The following is a 21,109-nucleotide window of genomic DNA, read 5'->3' as shown; positions in this document are numbered from 1 at the left end:
GCTAAACAGGGCGGTTGTTAAGTGGGACTAGCCGTAGCCTGCAGACCGAGGGGCCGTTTGGGTGCAGGAAATTGGAGCCCCCTGTCCTGCTGAAGCCCCAGCCCCAGCCAGCCCCCCCCCCCGCGAGGAGGAGGAGGAGGAGGAGGAGGAGGAGGAGGAGGAAGGCTCCCTTTTCCCAACTGGCTTATTGAAGGCAAAGAGACTTTTTCAGAAAAGTTCCGGAAGTCACGCAATCCATAAGACATGCCAAGGAAAGTCCCTTCTTTTTATAAGGAAAGAACCAGAATAGATCTCCCCCTCCCCCCCCCGTGGGAATTCCGGTCCTTGGCCAGCCACAAGCCAGGCCGCCTGCGTCCTCTCACGCTCCCCCCCTCCCTCCCTCCCCTCCCCCTTGCCTCCCTTGCCTTCCAGGGGTCCGAGTCAGCCCGTGCCACTCCCGGCAGCCTTCCATCATCTCCGATGCTTCGGCGGCCGAAGGGGACCGGTCCTCCACGCCGAGCGACATCAACTCTCCTCGGCACAGAACACATTCCCTCTGCAATGTAAGACGCGTCTGCAGGTCATTGGCTGTTCCTCACTCTTTTCTCTCCAGCCCTGGGGGGGGGGAGGCTCTCCGCTGCCCTTGGAGGGCTGGGGGTGGGTGGGAGGTGGCTACTTTAAAGGAGCTAAACAGAGCTAAAAGGAGGAGCCCAAATCTCCCTCTCCCTCACTTCAGGCCAGGCAGCAGGGGAGGGGCGTCTGCCAACCTTCCTTTCGGCTGAGCAGACGGGGCCTCCAGTGAACCTGCCGGGGGGGGGGAGGGGGGCTTTTCTCTTAGTCCCATGGTGGAGAACCTATGGCACGTAGAGCCCTCTCTGTGGGCACGTGCCCCAGCCAGATGGTCTTTGCAGGCACCGGAAAACGGACGGAAAACAGCCAAAAACCAGGCCGTTTTGGGGACTTTTTCCAAGCCTTTTTCAGGCTACCAGACCGAAAAATGGCCTGAAAATGGCCCAAAAAACAACCTGAAAACGGCCCCAAAATGCCCAAAAAGCAGGCATGCGCCAACCGCTGGTCTTTGGGTGCTGTGATGCCCACGCATGGCTGCGTTTGAGCACTGGAAAGGTTCGTGGTGACTGTCTTAGTCCGTCTGAGGGCGCATGCGAAGCCCTCCTGCCCAGTGGTGGGTGGGAACGTCGGCCCCTGTCGGCGAGCAGGTCATGCCCAGGTAGTCCTCCAGGCCAAAGAGCCCAGGGGAAAGAGGGGCTGGGGGAGGCCGCCTCTCTGCTGGAGGACTGACCGCTGCCCTCTCAGCTGTGCAGCCCATCCTGGGTCTCCCGGGAGCCTCGGTGGGATTCTGACTCCACAAAGGGGAGGGGAAATTCCCTCGGTTCCTGGCTGAACGGTGTGCCAGGGACGGTGGAGCCCAACCCCCCCCCCTTGCCAGCCCCCGCAGGTGGAGGGGCACTGCGCCTCTCGCTGGTTTGCCACGGAAGAGAAGAGACCCTTCGTGGCTTCTGTGGTATCTCCCTCCCTGGAGGCGCCCAGAGAGAGGGAGGAGCTGAGATCAAAGGGAAAGGGAGGGCTGCCAACTGTCCCGGGAGTCCTCGGCTTAAGGCCGTAACAGAGCCAAGTCCTAAGTTGGCTGTAAAGCAGATCGTCATGTGACCAACCACATTTTACAGCCTCTTTTGCGGCGACCGGTCCTAAGGCGGGGAGGGCATGGAGGTCCTGGTCCCCCCCTCATCCGCCTCTTCCCCAAAGTCCAGCCGTCCGGAGGGGGAGGGGGACCCGAGCGTCCGCAGGCGGGAGCCGCTCCCCTGGGGCTTCGCGTGGTCTGCATGCAAGGACTCCCGTGTGTGTGTGTGTGTGTGTGCGCGTGTGTGTTGCCATATGTCGCACCAAAATGCCACCTGACGTGTGCCACTCCTTCCTGGCAGGGAGATAGTCCTGGACCGGTACAGAAAAATCTGCACAACCCAATTGTCCAGGTAGGTCCTGGGGGGAGGGCAGAGGGGGGCTGCTCTGGGTGGCTGAAACCCAGCAGGGGACCGGAGGGAGGGGACTGGGGGGGGAGGGGGCGCGTGTGTGAACATCCACTCTCCTCCCCCCCCCCCCCGGGCACAGTCTCTAGAGGACCTGGAGGACCAGAAGCGGAAGAAGAAGAAGGAGAAGATGGGCTTCGGCTCCATCTCGCGGGTCTTCGCCCGAGGGAAGCAGCGCAAGTCCCTGGACCCCGGGGTCTTCGACGGGGCGGCCCCCGACTACTACATAGAGGAAGACGCAGACTGGTGACGGGCCGCCCCCCCCTCCCGCTCCCGGTGCGCGTGTGAGTGCGTGTCGGGGGGGTGAGCCTCCAGTTGCGCCAAGGCCCCGAACCCCGGCTGCTCCCGCGTGGCCCTCCTGTGACCCCCCCCCCACTGTACATAGCCCCCCCTCCCCTCCCCACACTCCCGTGTACGAAGCCCTTAACTGTCGTCTGTTGAGCGATGCTGCCCGTGTTGTGTAGCCCCCCCCGGTCCTCCTGGGGGGGTCTGGTTGATTTTGTTCTTCCTCCTGTTCCTCCTCCTCCTCCTCCTCCCCCCAACAGCCTTTGTTTTCTATTCTCTGCCCTTTCTTGTCCCCCTCCCCACTTTCCTTTCTACAAAACTTGAAAAACTTGAAGGACTGATGCGCATTTGTAAATAGCCGCCACCACCATGGTGCACTTTGTGCTTTGTAAATATCCCCTCCCCCCCCGCACCTCCCCTCCCCCCGTTCCCCAGGAACCTCTCTATTCTTTTGGGGGGGGGCAGCTGTGGACACATTGCCCTCAATTGGGGGATGGGAGGGGGCTCCTTTGGCAGCCTCCCAAATTCCACGCCAGCTCAGAAAAGACCCCTTTGCCCAGCGAGCATCTGGAGGGCACTAGCCCCCCCCCCCGTGGCTCTGGGGCCCCTCCGTCCGGCTCTCTCACCTCCGGTGCCCCCTTGGCAGAGCCCAAGAGGGAAGGGCCCCCAACCGTGATTTGCACCCGCCGCCTAGGGAGAGCTGTGTCCTTCCCGCTTCTTCCTTCCTTCTCCCTGCTGAGGGGGGCCTTGGGGCATCCGTGGGGCTGCCTGGGTCCTCGGGGTCCGCCTTTCATCCCCCCCCCAAAAAAAGTCCTTCTGATTAGCCCGCTTTCCTCCCCCTCCCTGGCTTCTCTTCTCCGTCATTCAGACATTCTTTCCCTCTTTCAGCTCTTGGGGCTCCCTCTGTGGCCGGAGGGCAGAGCCGGTTGGGCTCTTGGCAGTCACTTCTGGGCTCCCTCTGTGCCATGCAAACTGCCCCCTTGTGCCAGTCCAGGTGCAGCTCCGGCACACACCTGGGGAGGAAGCCACCTGGAGCTCAGGGGAGATTTCCTGGCCGTGAGAACAAAGAACCAGTGGGAGGCTTTTAAGGAGAGATTGGGCAGTCCTCTGTCTGAAATGGCTGAGGGTCTCCTGCTTGACATGGAGGGTTGGACTAGATGACCTCCAAGGTCCCTTCCAACTCTGCTGTCCTCTTAGTAGTGAAGCTCCTGGGGTCAACACGGAGCCTGAACAGATGTGTATGTGTGTGTCGGGGGGGGGGGGGCGAAAGATGTTCCCATTTGGGCCTGGCTGCTTTGCAGGGCCTCCTAAATGTCTCAGTGCCAAATTCCTCTGTGTGTGTGTGTGTGTGTGTTTGTGTGTGTGTGTGTGTGTGTGTAGAGAGAGAGAGTGATCAGAGGGTCCTTTGAAGTCTGAATGTATTTTCTAATCCTTAGGCTCCTGGCAAACCCAGGGCTTTTTCTCAGAGGGGGAGGGAAGCCTCCATGGGGGGGGGGAGAGGTGGGAGTTGCTCCTCCTGCATCCATTCACAGCTTGGGGGGGGGGCTCTGCACCTCCTTCGGAGCAGCCGTGGCAGCTTCCCCTCCCGAAAACCCCCCAGGGAAGCCTCCATGGCCTTTTTGGATGGGGGAGGGGCAAAAATCCCACCTGTGGATGGGAGACCAGCAGGTTCACAGGTTCACAGGTTGGGACCTGGCTACCTACGGGACCGCCTCCTGCCACACACCTCCCAACGACCTATAAGATGGCACAGGTTGGGCCTCCTTAGGGTACCGTCGACCGGGCAATGCCGGTTGGCGACTACCCGAGGGTGGTCTTTCTCTGTAGCTGCTCCGGCCCTAGTGGAACGATCTCCCCGCAGAGATCCGGAGCCTCCCCACTCTGCCGGCCTTCCGTAAAGCCATTAAACCCCAAAATATGGTCCAGCCCCACTTAGAATGGAGTGCATGATGTGTTTTTTAAATCTATTCTCTTTCCTCTTCTTCTTCTTTTGATTTACTGTATTGTTAGCCGCCCGGAGTCCCACGGGATTGGGCGGCATACAAATGTTATTAAAACTTCAAAACTAAAAACTCCAGAGACAAACACGGAGGGCTTGGTGGAGCAGAAGGGACTGAGCTGGTTTAAAGCCCCCCACCCTGCCCCTCCCCCCCAGAAGGGACGGAAAAACCGGCTTGACTCGCCCGGCTCCTTGCAGGAAGAATGTGAAAGTGGAGCAGGCTTTTCGGGCAGGTGCGTGGAAAGGGAAGAAGGGATCAACGGTGTGCAAGGACACAACTCTCCCAGGCTGTGCAAACACCCACAACCTCCCCCCCCCCCCCCCGCCCAGGGTGGCCACCAACCTTTGTCCTTGGAAAGTGGCTGGACCCCTCAGGCCAAAATGTGGGGTGGCTGCTGTGGCTGCCTCTCTTCCTGGTCTCTCTTTCTCTCTCTGTCTCCCTCTCTCTCTCTCTCTTTCTCCTTTGTTTTTAACTCATCTTCATTCCTCCATCCTTTTTTTTTTCATTTTCCTCTCTTCCCCATTGTTTAATTTTAATTTATTTGCACAATACAGAAGATGTATTCTAACTAAATTATTACATAAATATTGGAATTTATATTTTTCCACATCGGGTGGGGATTTTGTGATTGGGTGGGGGTCTTTTATTTTTTAGTTTGGGGTGCTTTTTTATTTTTGCTCTGTTGTGCACATGGGGGGCTCCGGGGGGGGCCTCTAGAGAACAAAATATCCCATTTCATCGGTTCCCCCCCCCATCTCCCTCCCCCCCCACCCTGAGGAAAAGGTGCCTCTGGATTTGCTAAGCAACCCCCCCCCCTTCCAGAGACGGAGGGAGCTGGCAATGCTGCCATGGGGACCCAGTGGAGCTTTGGCAAACTCCAAACGCCGGCCCTGGCAGGGAGGCAGGCACTGGCCTGGGCAAAGTAGGGGGTTTCGGGACCCCCTGGCCTTGGCTGCCCTCCGTCTCTCACCTCTAACCTGGCCTGAGACCACCAGCCATCGACCCACCCCTTGGCCCAGGCTAAGGAGAGCCCAGCTGCCACGGGGCTGCTGGTGCCTGCGAGAGCCTCCGCTCCTGCCCACGACTCAAAAGTCCCAGTACGGAGGGCAGGTCGCAGCTCCGAACACACACACACACACACACACACACACACACAGAGAGAGAGAGAGAGAGAGAGGAGCTTTGCTGTTTCTTGCAAGCTGGGCTTCAGAGCCAGCCTGTGTCACAGGCAAAGATGGAAGGGGGGGTCGAAGGTCGAAGGTCCAGCCTGGTCAGTCCACAGTGAAGCCCATTTGCTCTCCTCCACGGGGGAGATGGGACCCCCCCTCATTCTGGAGAGAAGCATCGACCGAATTGGCAGCCGATGGGCACCTGAGTGATGGGAGGCCTGCCTTCTGGCGCACGGAAGGGCCACCTTGGCGCCCTTCCCAGGCCGGTGGCCTCTCTCCCGCAGCTCCCCTGGCAACCCCCTTGCCCCCTCCCATCCCTCAGGTCGCCCAGGAAAGGCAGCTTCTCCCGCCAGGCTTCCTGCTGGCCTGCCCTGGGGCTGCCACTGCAGGTCGGAGGGCCCAGAGGCTCCCCGAGTTTGCTGCTGTGTCAGCAGAAACAGGCCTGGTGGGCTGGAGGGGCTCGGGCTGCCCAGCAGGGATGCTGGTTGGGGGGCAGCTCTCCCCCCCCCGCCCAACCTGGCACAAGCATCCATCCTGGCTCTCTCCCGTCCCAGCCTCCGGTGTGTGTGTGTGAGCTGTTTTCAGGTTCCTTGAGGAGACCAAACTTTGTCTCCCCCCCCCCCCAGGCGATGCAAGGACTGGCGTTCTCCTTGGGGATCAGAGCTTGCGGGGGGGGGGGTTCCCTGGCCCCGAGGAAGGCAAAGAAGGAAGGCCGGCCAGGAGGGGGTCTTCGGAGAGAGTTAACATGGGGGACCCTTGGTGGTCGCCAGGAGCCCAAAGCTGCTTGTGGGCCAATCACGGGCCAATACACGGGGGGTCCTGCAATTTGGAGTCTCCCCAGGCGGGAGGATCGGGGCCTGGGGCCTCCCTGCTGCTCCTGAGTCCCCAGCGCCCCAATCCAGACCTTGGCTGGGCTCCACTCACAAAGCTGCCTTCCCGGACTGGGAAAGGGCCCCGAACAGGTCGGCCCACATCGGGTGGGGAGTCGGAGGCTGGATTGTGGAGGGGCTGCCGGGTGGCTCTTCTCCTCTCCTTCTTTGAGCCGAGGAGGAGTTCAAACCGGAGGAAATGGGGGCAAAGGCCTCTTGAACCCGGATCCCATGGCGAGAGTGGTGGGGTGAGGCTGATCCCTGCCTTGGTGGTGCCTTCGAGCTGAGCAGGTGGCCACGACCCTCAGCCGCCTGGGTTCTGCTGTCCGGAGCCGTTTTCAGGGAAAGGCCTTGGGATCTCCTGGTGGTGGTTTTTCCCTTGAAATTAGAGCAGGAAGCAACACACACACACAGACACACACACAAACACACACAGAGACATAGACAGATAGACACACACACACACACACACACACACACACACACACACACACGAGACACCCTCCCTCCCTCCCTCCCTCCTTGAAAAGGACTTTGCACTCTGCTCTTTCCATCATGCCTCCCCTTCCCTGGCTCTTCAGTGGCACTTCAGCCATTCTGGCTTCTTGTTAAATAAGCAAACCAGCAGGGGCCAATCTTAGCCCCCCCCCTTTTTTTTTCTTTTGGCCATGCTTTCCCTCCCCCCCCCTTTTCTGCTCCTTTTCTGCACCGTTTTTGGAAGCCAGGCCCTTAGCTGTGCTTTCCTGGTCCTTGAAGGCTTCCTTTGAGGATCTGGTCTCCCTCCCTCCCTCCCTCCGGGCAGGCTGTTTGGGAAAGGAGGAGGGGGTCCCGTGTGGACCCTGTAAATCAGATGATTGGCAACCTTAGGTGAGAGGAAGGCCTGGCCCAGGTAGGTTGCACCACCTGAAAGGGCAAGGTTGAGCATCCCCCAAGGAGACCTGAACCCTTTAAAGCGGGTGGGCAGGATTTCACCCAAGGAGCACTTGCACCAAAGGGATGGCCCACTCCCTCCCCCCCTCCCCTCCCTTTTAATTGGAAATAAAATTGGAGGCATCTAAAGCTCCAGGAATGCATTTCTAAGTCATTCTCTCTTCAGTTTTCCATCTTTCTTTCTTTCCTTCTTTCTTTCTTTCCTTCCTTCTTTTGGTAAACTAGAAAATAATTATTTTAAAATAAAGGAAACAAAACTAAGAAGGTGATTTATTTAAAAGAACTACCATTTTAAAACAAATAGCTTACAAATTTATGGGTAACATTTGATTTAACTTTTGTCTCCTTCCTCCCCTCCTCTTCACTCGTGTGTCAGGGGAGAAACAATTCCTTCAAGGCATGGATGCAAATATAAAAATATAAAAAAAAAGAGAATACACAACTAAATAAAGCTTATTTTAAAGTATGCCTTTGCTGTTTGCTCAAATGGGGGAGCCAAGAAGGACCCATCGGCTAAAGGCAGGAAGGAAATGGATCTTCGTGTTTGTGAGGGGACCTGGGGTGAGGGGGGGGCAGGGACGCCACTCTGGCCTTCGGTGGGAGCAGAGGGGAGTTTGGGGAGAGTTGCCTACCTACCCCTGCAGGGGAGTGCAGAGTGCTCAGATGGGGTGGGGGTCTTGCTCAAGAGGGGCTTCTGCACAGAAGCAGCAATCTCAACAACAGCGGCTGGGACCCCCAACCCCATCTGCCTCCTGGGCTTCTCAGAGGGCAGATTCTGTGCAGATCCGACAGTCCCGGAAATCCCCCCCCCCAATTGAGGCTCTGTCAGTGTTCCATGATGCCTATTTTTCCTCTTCGCCAGCCCCATTTCCAGAGGGTCTTTTTAGCGTGAAAAGTTGAAGATGGTTGAACTTCAACTTGGAGGTTCTAGTCCCCAAGATTGTTGAATGCAAGTTGTGTTTTTATTATTTTATTTTGCTCACATATTGTTTGTTTTGAATTGCACCCCCTCCCTAATGATTGTAAGCCGCCCTGAGTCCCCTCAGGGAAAAGGGCGGCCTATAAATCCTAATAAAATACTATTTAAAAAAATGCTTTTTCAAAAGGCAACCGGTCCGTTTTTCGCTGAAGACGTTTTGCTTCTCATCCAAGAAGCTTCTTCAGTTTGGTTCAGTTCTTTAGACCTGAAGAGGCTTCTTGAATGAGTAGCAAAACGCCTTCAAGAAAAAACGGAAGTTTAGTTTTTCCTTTTGAAAAAAACACCTTTGGGATCTGCATAGACATGGGGAGAATCTCGTGGCGACCTCTAGTGGTTCGAAGAAGTATTGGGCCAAAGAGCAGGCCGGAAAAACTGCAAGGAAAGGTTGAGGGTTTGGGGCCCCTCCCTCCCCCCCTCCCCCCCTCTCAGCCCGGTCCTCCTCCTCCTCGCAGAGAGTTGCTCTCAAGGGGAAGATAGGCATTGTGTACTCCACCTTTAGTGCTGGGCAACAAAGGGTGAAAATAATAATATATTGTTTCTATTCCTAGCTCAGAAATTCTGAGAAGCCAGAGGGGAAAATATATAAGAAGCACCTTAAGTCGTTGGGCGTTTTTTCTTTCAATATAAATCTTTTTTGCAGGGGAGGAAAATAGGAAGCAGGTTTGGCACAATGTTAGGGAAGCTGGGCTGAAGCCCCATCGCCTGAGGGGGGGGGGAGGGCACCCAAATGAGGCCGGTCCCTCCAGCAGACGCTGCCTGAGCTGCTTCCCTTTTAGGCTGCCCCAAAAACTGCCTGCTGGAAGCTAGAAATGATGGGGTGTCTGTGTGGGGGGGGAGCAGATGGCTCCAGTTGGGGATATGGCGGCTCCCGTTTGCCGGCTTAATAGCTGTGCCGGAGCCCCATGCCAGCCTGTAGCCAAGGGATCCCCGGCCGATGGGAGTTTCTGCAAGCGAGGAACCGGGAGCAGACTGCCTGCCTCGGGCAGGGATCCACGCGGCTTGTGAGAAAGGCCGGCCGCAGCCCTTTCCTCCCCAGACCGATGGAAGGCCAGCCCAGAGCTTCACCCTGGGGTGCCCCTGCCCTCCCCAGCCTTCGAGGAGCCTGGAGGTTCCTGGTTGTGGTCAGCCACGTGCAGGGGCCTCTGTCATTATCAACACACCTCCCTCTGGTTTAGTTTTGCTTTTGAAAGTTTTTTAAATTAATTGGCGGTTTTAGGTAGTGATTGTTTTACACTCCTCCCTTTATGGATACAGTTTGCTTTCCAGATATGACCATCACGGAGTAACTTGTGGCAGTCGGAAAGGAAATGCCACAGTTAAGCAAGGGCGTGAGATGGCACTATGGATTGGTTTTACTGAAACCGGAAGGAAGATGCCAGTGGGGTCACTTAACCGCAGGACAGTGCAAATAGCTGTAATTGTGGTCCAGCTGCCCAGCACACAATGCTACAAGACCACATGGGGGGAGGGGGAGGTGACGATGGAAACTTCAAATCCGAGTCAGACATTCCCCCCCCCCCCAGCCCCCAGGCAGTTCTGTTGGAAGTTCAGTAAGAGGTCATAAGTGCTATGGCGATGTCTGTGGAATTGGCAGCCATACAAACATGCTGAGTAAGGGAAGGCGTAAATAAATGCCCCAGAAGGCAGCTGAAGCCAGTGCTGCCTCTGAACTCAGGACCTAGAATCGGGGTCTCCGGTAACTTCCTCAAAAGAAAGTGGAGTGGGGGGGTCAGACTAGATGAACTTTGTACTGCAAGCTCTCAGTTTTCAGGGCCACAGACCGTGGAGAGGCAGCCCTTGGCCAACGGTTGATGGGAAAAGGAGCCAAAGAGGAGATCAAGTTCTTGCAAAAGGAGCGTGGGAAAAGATGAAGGCAGGAAAAAAGGAGAAGGAGGCCAGCGAGGCGTAAGGAGGAGATCTCCGCCTCAAAAGGAGGTGTAGAAGAAGAGGAAGCTAGGAAAGCACAAAGGGGCTGAGGGAGGGCGCCCTCCGTCCCACTGAGTTTCTTCCAGGCCCCCAAAGAGGAGGAGGAGAAGAATGAGGGGACGAGAGAACCAAATCCAAATCCGAAAGAGGAAACGGGAAAGAAAACGCAGCTCTTTTGTTTGGGTTTTCTACAGTGTGTGTGTGTTGTGTGTGTGTGTGTTGTGTGCGTGCCTGAGCTTGCATTTCAGTTCAGTTGGGAGAGGCCCAGCTGAGCGTCCGGAGGAAGAAAGCAGCTGAAGGGCCCTGGGGCTCCCGTGGCCCCCGGAGGGCTTCAGCCACAGCCTGCCATGCCGCACAGCCACTGCCCCTTCCCATCGGCAGGTAGGTGGGACTTCGTGGGAGACTCCAGGACTCTGAGCTTAATAGAGGGTCTTTTAGAAAAGAAACGGCACGAAAATCAGGCGGTTTCTTTGCGAATGAAGGCCGCCTCCAGGCGACCCCCGAAATCCAGCAACTTCCACACTCTCCGCAGCGCGTGTGTGCGTGCGTGTGTGTGGATGTTTCAAGGACTTGAAGGGCCCGGCAGAAGCCCCCCCCCGGCGGCCTTGGGGGCCGAGGAGCCACCCCGGGGTCCCTGCTTCGCCCAAGTGGGGAGGGGTCTCTGGCTTCAGAAATAACGGAGGGGATTCGGAGCGAGGCTTTCGGGCGCAACTGCCGCAGGGAACTCCGCACATGCCAGGAGCAGCGGTAGGAAGGCAGCCGCTGCACGGAGCCCTCCGGCCTCCAAAGCCTCCAAGGCCCCGGGCGGGCTTGGCCTGAGGAGTCGGGACCGGCGGCCCGAAAAGCGACCCCCCCCCCTCCGCCCAGCTTCGGTCCTTCGGGCAGCCGCGCCTTCCGAGCCTCGGCACGGGGCGGCCACGGCGAGGGGCTTTGGCGGGGCGGAGGTCCGCGCCTCGCCTGCCTTGGAGCGGCCAAGAGGGGCGTCTGCCGGGCCATCGCCCGCTCTTCCACAGCCGGCCGGCCTCGGGGAAGCGGCGCCTTTGGGGCCTCGGGAGCTGAGCGGGGAGCTGGGGCGGGAAAGGCGCCCCCGAGGGGGAGGGAGGGAGGGCGGGGGCTGAGCGAGGGGCCCCTCCCGCCGCCCTCTTCCCCCGCAGGGCCGGGACGGAGCCTCCGCCGCCCCTTCCCCAGCCAGCGCTCGCAGGTAGAGCCCTCCTGTCCGGGGAGGCTCGCTCCCTCCTGCCTGCCGGGAAGCCTCGGGCGGGGCGGGCCCTGGAGGAGCGGCCCAGCGGGCGCGGGGAGGGCCGGGGGCGGCGGCGCAGCCGGAGTCGGGGTCAGGCGGCGGCGGCGACAGTGGCGGGAGAGGCGAAGCCATGCACCGCCGGAGGAGAGCGCAGCGCGGAGGTGAGCCAGCCGGCGGCCCGGCCTCCCCTCGGCCCGACCCCACCACGCAGCTGGCCAGCCAGGTGAGGCGCCTCTCCCCCTCTCCCGCCTCGGCCAGGCAGACGCCGCGCGGGGAACGCGGGACCTCGGCCGTCCCGGGCCCTTCTCGGGGGAGGCGGCCAGGGGCCCCTGGGTCCGGCGGGCGGGGGAAGCCCGAGCCCTCGGGGTGGATATGGCCTCGCCCCGCTCCCTCCAGGCAGGCTCTGGCCGCCGTCCTGGGCGTCCCGCACGATCTCTCCCCCCCCACCCGGGAGGTCTGGGCGGGGAGGGGGCGCCTGCGGGGCCCGATTCCTCCTCTCCCCCCCCCCGGGCCAGTTTGGGGGAGTCGCTTTGCCCCCGCGGAGGGGCTTCCCTCTTTCCCCCTCCTCAGCCGCGGCTTCCTCCGGGCGCGGCCGGGGCGGGGTCGGCGGAGGGCCTGCGGGGGTCGTGGGGCGAGCGGGCCCCGAGCGGCCTGGGGAAGCCCCTGCGGATCGCCCCCGGGAAGGCCGGCCGGAGCTGCCCGGGCGGCGCTTGCCTTTGAAGGGCGGAGGGCGCCTGGAGCGGACCAACCGGTTTGCCTCTCCCGCTCGCCAGGTTAGACTTTAACCCGAGTGCAGCAGCGGCGGCGGCGGCGGCGGCTCCAGGCTCTCCTTCCGCCAGGAAGCCAGGGAAGCGTGACGTTGTGGCAGCTGCTGCAGCTCGAACGGGAAGGAAGCCCGAAGAGAAGAAAAAGGGAAGTCGGGGAGCCTCCCAGGGCCGCCTCCTCCGCCACCCCGGGGATCCCTCCCCGCCAGCCGCGTTTCGCCTGGGATGAGCTCCGTGGGCGGCCTGGGAAGGGAAGGTGGGTGCCGGATCGTCAGCCGCTCCCTTCCACCCCCCCCCCGAGGGAAGCTGAGCTCCGCTGGGCGTTTAGAAGCAGAAGAGGTGGGGAGCCTGGCCTGTCCAGGGAGGCCTCCCACCACAGAGGAGCCTAAAATGTATGTTGTTAAGCGAGACATTTTAAAGTGAGCTTTTTCACCTCCTATCTTGCCACCGTTGTTAAGTGAATCATTGCAGTTGTTAGTCACACGGTTGTTAAGTAAATCTGGCTCCCCCGTTGCCTTGTCAGAAGGTCGCACAAGCGGATCACATGGCCCAGAGACACAATGACTGTCATAAAGTTTGAACAGGCGACCACGGGGATGCTACGGTGGTCGTAAGTGTGAAAAATAGTCCCAATTTATTTTTTCCATTGCTGTTTTAACGGTCACTGAACCTGTCCTCCAACTGCAAAAGGGAGCTGACTCGAGCAAGTAAGCCTTGCTGCGCGTTGGGTGCAGGGAAGCCTTTCTTCCTGGGCCCCGAAGGGGAATAACTCGGACTTTGAGCAAAAAAGAGTCAGCTGACCTGGCAGTTCCGGTTTCAGTGGCGATCTAAGAAACAACCTGTGGAAGCTCCGTCTGTTGAATGGATGGCAGGTGGTTTGCTACAAGTGCCTTAAGCTCAAAGCATGAAGCCTCGGGGCCTTTTAGGAGTCCCCTGCATGGATTTCGCCCTGGACCTCCTTGCCTGTGGTTTAGGGAATAAACCCCCGATGGTTAAGTACATGTAAACCAGAAGAAAGTGATGTTTCTCTGGCTTTCTACCTTGGGGCCTCCACATTTGTAGATTAGTGGATTTGGCCATTTTGCCGGGTGTTAAATTCTAATTATCTACAATTACGTATTTTAAGCAATATGCACGGTGGCCTCAATTATCTCGCATGGCTGATCTCTCTGCAGCACTCTGGCTTTCCTCCCCTTCTTTTGATATCTCTCCTTTCCCCTTCCCCAATAAGGGAGAATGAATTCCAACAACCCTGGATAATTCTACCCCCTTTCTCATTTTAATTTCTGGGCAGCAGCAGGGAGAGTTAATGAGCGCTGTGTGGCAGCTTTGATAGGGATGCAGTGTTTACAAAATAATAATTATGATAATGATGGGGTATTACGGTATTGTCAGGATAAGGTGAGCTTGCCCAGAAAACCCAGGTGATGAGAGGCTGCGGTTCAGTGACTGGTGGCCTTTTGGAAAAGTGGAGGCAGGCAGACTCCTTACTTACAGGCTGGGGACTGCAAAGCCCAGGATTGTGAAAGCTCTCTCTGTTTGTGTGTGTGTGTGTGTGTGTTCTTTCCTGTAAACACTGAGGAATTGTAGGACTTGTGGTTACAAGGCAGGCTCTGGATTTCAAGCAGAGAAGAAGCGCAGAGGAGACGGGGAGATTTAATGGCTCCTGCCTGGTTCAGCTTGCACTCCATCAAAATCAGCGTAAGGCATCCTATTGATTTCACTAGATGGACTCAAAATAGGTGAACGATTGATTGATTACGTGCTATCGAGTCCTTTTTGTGCTTCTACTGGCCTCCTGGATGGATTTTCTCCAGGAGAGTCTGCAGCCTGGTCTTTGCAAGCTTTAAAAACAAAACAAGGGAACCACAGAGAAATGGAAAGGGCTGATATTGTCTATCCACGCTAGACTCTCTCTTCAAAATGATAAAGCCAAGGAAAATAATTTGATATTGATTTTCCTACCCTTCTGTTTTTCCTGTTTTATTTTTTCCTTCTGTGACTTTTTTTTTTACTCTTTTTTATAACGTTGAAAAAGTCAGTCCCCCTTCGGCCCAGGGACAGCAGCGTTTGGGCAAACAGCTTTGGAATACATCATTGTGGCTTATCTTGCAGACCGAGATAATATCTGTGTCCACACATTCTTTGCCCCCTGGAACAACCTTGGCAGGGAACAGTTTATGCTCACGGAAGGCAGTTCCTCCTTCTGCGTCAGAACGAAACGTTAGCAAGGGAAGCCGGAGGCATCTGAAGGGGCCGGGAGAACGTTTCAGCTCATGTTCTGGGAAAATAATTTTCTCTCCAGCAAAGAGACCTGGGGAATTTCTCCTCCAAGTAGCTGTGAGCCGATTTCATGGTAGGCCTTGCACAGTCCAAGATCCGAAAGGGAAAAGGCGATTCAGAGTCCATGGGAAGGTTTGGCCTGCAGGAGCTGTTGCTGCTGCCTTCAATTTCCCAGGCTTTGTTCCCCAAATGGCCTCAGCCTGAGCATCCATTGTGCTCTTAAGCCTTCCCGGACAGATCCTGCTTCCATCGCTCTGGAGCCTCGGAGAGCCTGGGCTGCAAACAGGCTGGAGACGGATGGGGAGAGAAGAGGGACCAGGAAAAACAGGATTTCCCCACAGCTCATCCTTTTTTCATTCATTGCACATAATTCCCATCAGAGGGAATTGGGCAGTAGGTTCGTTAGCTAGCTAGCTAAGTATTAGTCAGGTAAACAGTTTGTCAGACTGAGGTTCCTTTGTTGCAACATCTCGGAGTAAGTCTGTTTGGATACAACTTGGCAAAGATTTGTCATTTCCTCTTTTGTCCATTCCTCATTGTGGTCTGGCTGGTTCTCGGCTTCGGCAGGGGCCTGATCAGGATGTCCTGCCCCATCGGACCTTTCTGGGCAAGACGGGCGCACGGTTGCTCTCGTGTCCCTTGTGGGCATCTTGGCCACTGGGCCATTCCTGAGCACAGGGCGACTTTTGCAGAAGCCCCTTTTCGGTCCGGTTTGTAAGACAAGAACTTTAACAACGTGGAGCGGGGGGCTTTTGCCCGCCCACAAATGGTGTCGGTGAAGTTCAGCTGGTGCTAAACGGCAAATCTGGTGTTGAGGTTAAAGGATTTTAGTTCTCAAGTACGGGGATTGCATCGGGCCCTTCTTCGCAGGTACACACCCTTGGGCGGAAGAAGTAAATGCCAACAGTCCCTCCACAGACGGAGCACCCAGGCTGAGTGTGCAAATGCCTGCTCCACCATGGCAGTTCTCCAGGGAAGAGAGGCCGCTCTTGTCGAATTATCTTTGCGTCCTTTCTCTGAAGTGATCATCTCAATTTTAAATCTGCTAGGTGTTCAAATTATATTAAACTATTTTGAGGGGGAGGGTCAGTTTCCCTGCATTTTCTGCCTCAAAATGCTGAAAACCTGCAACTGATGTTTACAGGGACTTTAGGAGAGAGGGGGGGGTGTCAGTCAGGCCAGATTGGCAAGTGGGGGCCATACAGGCATGTGCAGTTTCACATCCTCTCTTCCAACCCTTCTCTGCTCACCTTTCCCCCCTCCTCCTCCTCTTTTTCCTTTCTGCCGCTGATTCTGCGTTTGGAAGGCCCGGCTTTCGTTTCCTTCCCCCCCACGCCCTCATTTTCCTTCCACACGCTAATTGTATAATTGACAAGGGAATCCAAAGTCTTCAATGCGGCTTCGGGCACTTTGCAAGCAGGGAGGCAACGTTTTGTTTTATTCCTGGGCGAAGGAAATGCGATCCGAGAGAGGCAGAGAAAGGACACCTTTCTTTTCGGTCCCCTTCATTAAAACAATTCCTGGCAGCCACCTGACAGCAACCAGTGCCATCTGTTTTGTGCCAATGCCTTTCTGCACCCTCCTTTGGCAGTGCCACCTTTTCCTCTCTGCACTTCTTGCAAATCCCACCGGATTTATCCTGTTGCCTACCCCACCTTTGAATTTTGATAGTGTCGAAGGTGTGGCTGTGAGGCTGGCCGTTCCCGGTCACTCCCGTTGTGCCAGGTGGCACCCGGGGCCGTGCCTCCCCAGAAAGCCCTCTTGGCAGAGGCAGCTCTCCCTCCGGGGCTTCTCATCCAGTGGGCAAGGCTGCAGGCTGCGTCTCCAAGAAAGACACGGCGCAGAGGGAAAGCTGGGAGCTTCAGCTTTGGGGGGCTGGTGAGACCTCTGTGCTGCGTGATGGTTCTTGGAGGGAGGGGACTGAGATGAGGGAGGCGGGGGGAAGCTGCTTCTGGCTCAGTGGGAGCCACGCTGCCTGATCCCAGCTGGGCCTTGTTCAACCTCAGAAGCCCCCAGAGAATGCCAGCTGGGCAGGGAGCCTGTGCTTGGATGGTGCCACTGCCAGAATCCTAGCTGGGGTGGAGAGGTGGGGGGGGGCCTTCTGCCCACCAGGGGCAGCAGCAGCAGCAGCAGCAGCCTCCCCTGGCTGACCTGGAAAGCAGGCTGGGTGGGAGACCACCAGGCCCTGAGAGAAGGCAAACTGATACGCCCCGAGGACTCTCTGGGTGCAGCCAGAAAGCTTTTGTTTTCCCTAGCCTAGAATCTCTCCCCGTTTCTCCAGCTGCCCAGCTGGGAGCATTTGCAGGAACTCCGGGGCATCCATTTGGAAGGAGAAAGCGGCTGGTGCTAACAATGATTAACTTTAAATGAGGAAACGCTGTTTGGTGGTTCCTGCCACGGAAAAGGAGGAGGACGACGACATTCAGTCCTTTGGGCAACTCTGGTCTTTGCTTTCGCTCCTGTTCTGGGCTTCCGTCGGGCGATTATTCTGATTTTTTTTAAAAAAAAACTTTTTAGTGCATGCTAAACCTTTCCTAGGGCGTGTGGGTTTTTTGTCTAATTAGGATTTGTTAAAATTGTGTCTGGGGTTCCATTTTAGTCTTGGCTTCATTTCTGGAAGGCAGCTACTCCACAGCAGAAGTCATCCAAAACAGAGTTTGCCAAGCAATATCTGGTGGTGCGACTGAACGCTTGCAAGAGGCTTTTCCCATGGAACTGGAGCCAGTGTGTGTGTGCACGTGTGTGTGTGTGTGTTTAGGTTTTGTTAAGTTTTTTTTTCCTTTTTCTGTTATTTTAAAAGCAATTAAAAAATCATATTAAATCGGTTGGGAAAGTTAGTCCTGGTAGTTCACTCCAACAGTTTTCAAAGCTGTAGCTGTCCTCAGGTTATCCCCAGCCATTCTTCTCCAGCTGTGTTCGACTGCAGCTCCCATTCTCCACGGCGAAGGGAACCATAACGCTAGAAGATGCCCAGAGGCAGAGACTGGGAAAAAGGTGGTGCAGCAGCTGCTTTGAGTACTTGGGACTTCATGCACAGAGAGCCACATAGTTTGCCTGTTTCCAGGCTGTTCCCCCCCCCCCCCGTGAGGGATTTCACAGTGGTCTCCTGTCCAGCTGCTAAGCAGGAACCCCCCCTGTCTTTTTCCAGACCTCCAGCTGGTGCCGCTTCTTACGGCACGAATGGAATAAACCTGCAAAAAGGAAGGAAGCTTCCCAGGAGCAGAGTTGTTGGGGGCTGCGATGATTCCCAGGAAAATCGGAGGGATTTTTTTTTTCATTCCAAAGAGGTTTTTTTGGGGGGGGGGCGCTTCTGAGCAGAAATGGCTCCGATAATTTTAATTTCCCCAAATGTTGGAAAGACAACAGGCCAGATTTTAACGTCCTCCCTCCTTCTGCACCTGCTGCCTTGCCATCATCTCCGATCCCTTGTCTTTCTCCAGATCCCCTTTTCCCACTTGGGCCTCGTGAGCAAGCCCAGCCTGGGGCCTTCGTCAGCGGAGGAGGAGGAAGGGAGCCACTGAGCCCCCCCGAGAGACGCTGAGGATGGCCCAGTCCAGGTCCAGCAGTGGCTCCCACTACGCCCTGACAGCCATTGGGCTGGGGATGCTGGTCCTCGGAGTCATCATGGCCGTCTGGAACTTGGTCCCGGGCTTCGGCCTCAGCGCCAAGCCTCACCCGGCCGGCGGCCACCATAACGAGACCGAGGTCAACAAGGGGCCCCTGCACAGGAACAAGACCTTCTCGGTGGCCTACGTCCTGGTGGGGGCCGGCGTCCTGCTGCTCCTCTTCTCCATCTGCTTGACCATCCGGGACAGAAGGAAGCCCAGGCACCGCGAGGACGACGACGTCCGGATACGTCCGCAGCCCTCGGTCGAGCGGCCTCCCCCGGAGGACAGGTGAGCAGGGAGGGCCCCTTCCCCACCCAGAGTCACCTGGAAAGAGTCATCGCCCGTCTGCATCACGGAGTCTCTTTTGAACCCCAATCCCCGGCATGTCCACGTCACGGTCTCCACGCAGGGCGCCGTGAAGCTGAATCCCTTTTGGCCACCAAAGACCCCGACAAAGGCAGCATTTCCTCTCTGTGAGTGGCCGAAGCTTAGCGTCCGGCGTGTAGCAGCCTCCCTCCTCCCAGGGACCCCGGCCAGCTCTGGGACCCAGATCAATGCAGGATGGGGCTCAGCCGAGCCTCCGCTCTGACTGGCGTGGAAGGTACTGGCGGGTTCCTTCAGAAAGCTGTGCTGGCCTTCTGGCTGGGCCACACTCCCTCCACCTGAGGCGCTTTCTCCAGAGGCCGCTGGGGGTGAGGGGTCCCGGGGGTTGCAGCCAAAGAGCAGGAGACACACCAGGCCCCGGCCTCTGGCCCGAATCTCAGGGACCCAGCCAGCAAGCCTCCCCCTAACCTCTGAGGGTGCAGGCAGAGAATTCCCCCCCCCGCATCGCCATGGTTTCAAGGCCTCGCAGGCTCCTCCGGCCGTCCTCCCATCCTGCGCCAGGCCCCAGGGAAGAAACCCGCATTAAGCCTCCGTCCACGTGGGGGCATGTCCTGCTTTTACTGCCTGGAGGGATGAGGGAGGCCAGGGCAGCCGGGTGCAGGCAAGCGAATGATTTCCCCTTGGCTGCCTGCTCTTTGCTGGGAGGGGGGAGGGGGGGGAGAAAGCCCCCCCCCCAAGTAGCAAGGGGGGGGTTGGAGGGCAACAGTCTCCCCACTGACTGCTGGTCTGTTGCCCAACCCTCCTTCCAGGCATTTTAAGAGGGGGGGGGAGGAGGGGAGGTGTGAAAGGGAGGGACGAGCACTCACCTCTCCCAACTGTCCCCTCCCGCAGCCAAGAAGAGGACAACGAGAGCCTCTCCCGGTACTACGTGCCCAGCTATGAGGAGGTGGTCAACGGGCTCTACCCGCAGCAGCCCCGGCTGGAGGCCGAGCCTGGCGCCCGCATCAGCATCTCCCTCCCTTCCTACGAGTCCCTGACGGGGCTGGACGAGAGCCTCCCCACCAGGCCCAGCCCCACGGCGGCAGCAGCAGCAGGGACAGCAACGGGGGAGGCCCCCGGGGGGCAGCGCCCCCCCGCCCGGCAGAGCTCCCGCCTCAGCAAACGCCTGAAGCCGCTGAAAGTGCGCCGGATCAAGTCGGAGAAGCTGCACCTGAAGAACCTCCAGCTGGGCGGCGGCACCCCTCCCGCCCGGGTCACCATCGAGCCTCTCACTCCCCCTCCCCAGTACGACGAGGCTCCTCCTCAGCTGCCAGACCCCCGGGAGGGGGAGCCCTGAAAACGCCCCCGAGGGACCCCTGAGGGGCAGGAAGCCCCGGAGAGGCTTCTTCAGAACGAAGAGGGGTGGGGGTTGTGTGCAAGCCAGAAGACCCCCTCCTCAGAACCCCCCCCCCCATGGCTCAGCTGGACTTGCTTGCCCAACTGGACAAACGGGGTCAGGGGAAGATTCGATGACGCAGCCTTTCAGACGGCCTTCGTCCTCGTGAGCCTTCCTGGCCCACCCGGGATTTAGGAAACGCCCCCCTTTTCCCCCCCCTCCAAGGGACTCCCCCCCCCATCAGACTCAGACCCTTCCTCCGTCTCTTTCCTCCTCCGACCTGCGTGGATGGACAGTTTGGGAAGGCTGCCAGATCCCCTCTGGAAACCCGGCTCAAGGGGGGGGGGGGAGGTTTTGATGCCGTCTTAGCAATACGAACTCTTGGGGTTATAGTGTCTCTGTGTGTGTGTGTGTGTTTTTCTAAATTATGTCATTTTTATATATCTCTGGTAATAATGCACACCTCTCCAAACTAGCACTCCAGCTTGCCTGCCAGGCTAGTCCTTAAATTTTTCCAGCCACGCCAGTTTCAGATCCGGCCTCCTTTCCCACCAAGCGGGGATTTCCAGGGACAGGGAGGAAGCTCTGGTGCCTTGAAACCAAACATCGCGAAGCCCAAAGAGAACTGCTGAAGCCCACTGGGGTCTGCTGCAGGCCCCAGAGAGGCCTTCCTTTGGGGAGTGGGCTCTCTGGGCCTCTCCTGCCCCTCCCTCGGGGGTGGTGGTGAGGGGGGGGGTTGCAGTGGCTGAACTGGAAACGCAAAACTTCTTTTTTCCAAAAGGGTGAAACCTTTTTTTTTAAAACTGGAAAGAAGGGGGGAACCCCTTTCAAAATGAGAATAAACGGGCTTTTATCCAGGAGGCTGTTTATACCTTTTGTTCACTGGCGTGGGGGGGTTCTGGGGTTTGCACCCCCCCTGGGATTGCTGGCTGTGTTCCAAGGGGGCCTCCCCGAAAGGGTCACGCTGCTTGGGGGGTGAAATCCATCGCCCCCCCCACTGGGGAAAGGATGGGGCCCAAGACCCTGTGGGGGGGGAGTCACCCCTGGTCAAAAGGGGCCCCAGGGCAGAGCTGGGACTGCTGGGGAAACGGGGCATCATCGCTGGGAAAAGCGTGGGTGACGCACCGTGGAAACCCGCCTACTGCAGTTTCACGCAGGGTTTCTTAATCCGAGCCCTTTAAAACGGGCGGACTCCGACTCCCAGCGTTCATGGCGGAAGCCTGGCGGCTGGGGGAATTCTGGGAGTCGGAGTCCGCTTCCCTATAGGCGCGGCATTTGCGCGTGTGCCATGCGGGTCCCCACGGTTTCCATGGGAACGGCGCCGCCCCGAAAC

General features: G+C 57.8%; 2 protein-coding genes across 7 annotated transcripts in view; both read left to right on the top strand.

Annotated features, from left to right (window-relative positions):
• Positions 1-4,911, top strand: part of KAZN (kazrin, periplakin interacting protein) — a gene marked incomplete in the record, with an annotated part of 51,023 nt that extends 46,112 nt beyond the window's left edge. The window contains 2 exon segments of the mRNA XM_087702703.1: positions 1,920-1,970; positions 2,107-4,911. Coding sequence (XP_087558829.1) covers positions 1,920-1,970; positions 2,107-2,274 — 219 coding nt within the window.
• A 5,501-nt stretch (positions 4,912-10,412) lies between these two features.
• TMEM51 (transmembrane protein 51) lies at positions 10,413-20,634 on the top strand. Of its 6 annotated transcripts, none has more exons than XM_087702070.1 (4): positions 11,505-11,645; positions 12,196-12,442; positions 17,910-18,365; positions 19,293-20,634. In XM_087702070.1, exons 3-4 carry the CDS (start codon positions 18,013-18,015, stop codon positions 19,735-19,737), a joined length of 798 nt encoding a protein of 265 aa, XP_087558196.1. In that variant the 5' UTR covers positions 11,505-11,645; positions 12,196-12,442; positions 17,910-18,012; the 3' UTR covers positions 19,738-20,634. The 6 variants fall into 6 exon arrangements, with proteins under 6 accessions (XP_087558198.1, XP_013920092.2, XP_087558196.1 ...); XM_087702071.1 differs by having other exon boundaries at positions 11,520-11,583; XM_087702072.1 differs by lacking the exons at positions 11,505-11,645; positions 12,196-12,442 and adding an exon at positions 10,413-10,563.
• Positions 20,635-21,109: the final 475 nt, after the last annotated feature.

This window comes from Thamnophis sirtalis, unplaced genomic scaffold (genome assembly GCF_051295495.1).
Source record: "Thamnophis sirtalis isolate CommonGarterSnake01/CBP01778 unplaced genomic scaffold, rThaSir2_p1.2 scaffold_15, whole genome shotgun sequence".
Taxonomy (NCBI): domain Eukaryota; kingdom Metazoa; phylum Chordata; class Lepidosauria; order Squamata; family Natricidae; genus Thamnophis; species Thamnophis sirtalis.
Note: the sequence above shows the minus strand (reverse complement) of the source record. Positions and strands in the feature narration are given on the sequence as shown.

What these genes read in the sequence shown, in the direction of transcription:
- TMEM51 (XM_087702072.1), top strand. Translation starts at nt 18,013, where the DNA reads ATGGCCCAGTCCAGGTCCAGCAGTGGCTCCCACTACGCCCTGACAGCC. An exon ending in CGGCCTCCCCCGGAGGACAG is followed by an intron (nt 18,366 to 19,292) that starts GTGAGCAGGGAG and finishes CCCCTCCCGCAG; the next exon opens with CCAAGAAGAGGACAACGAGA.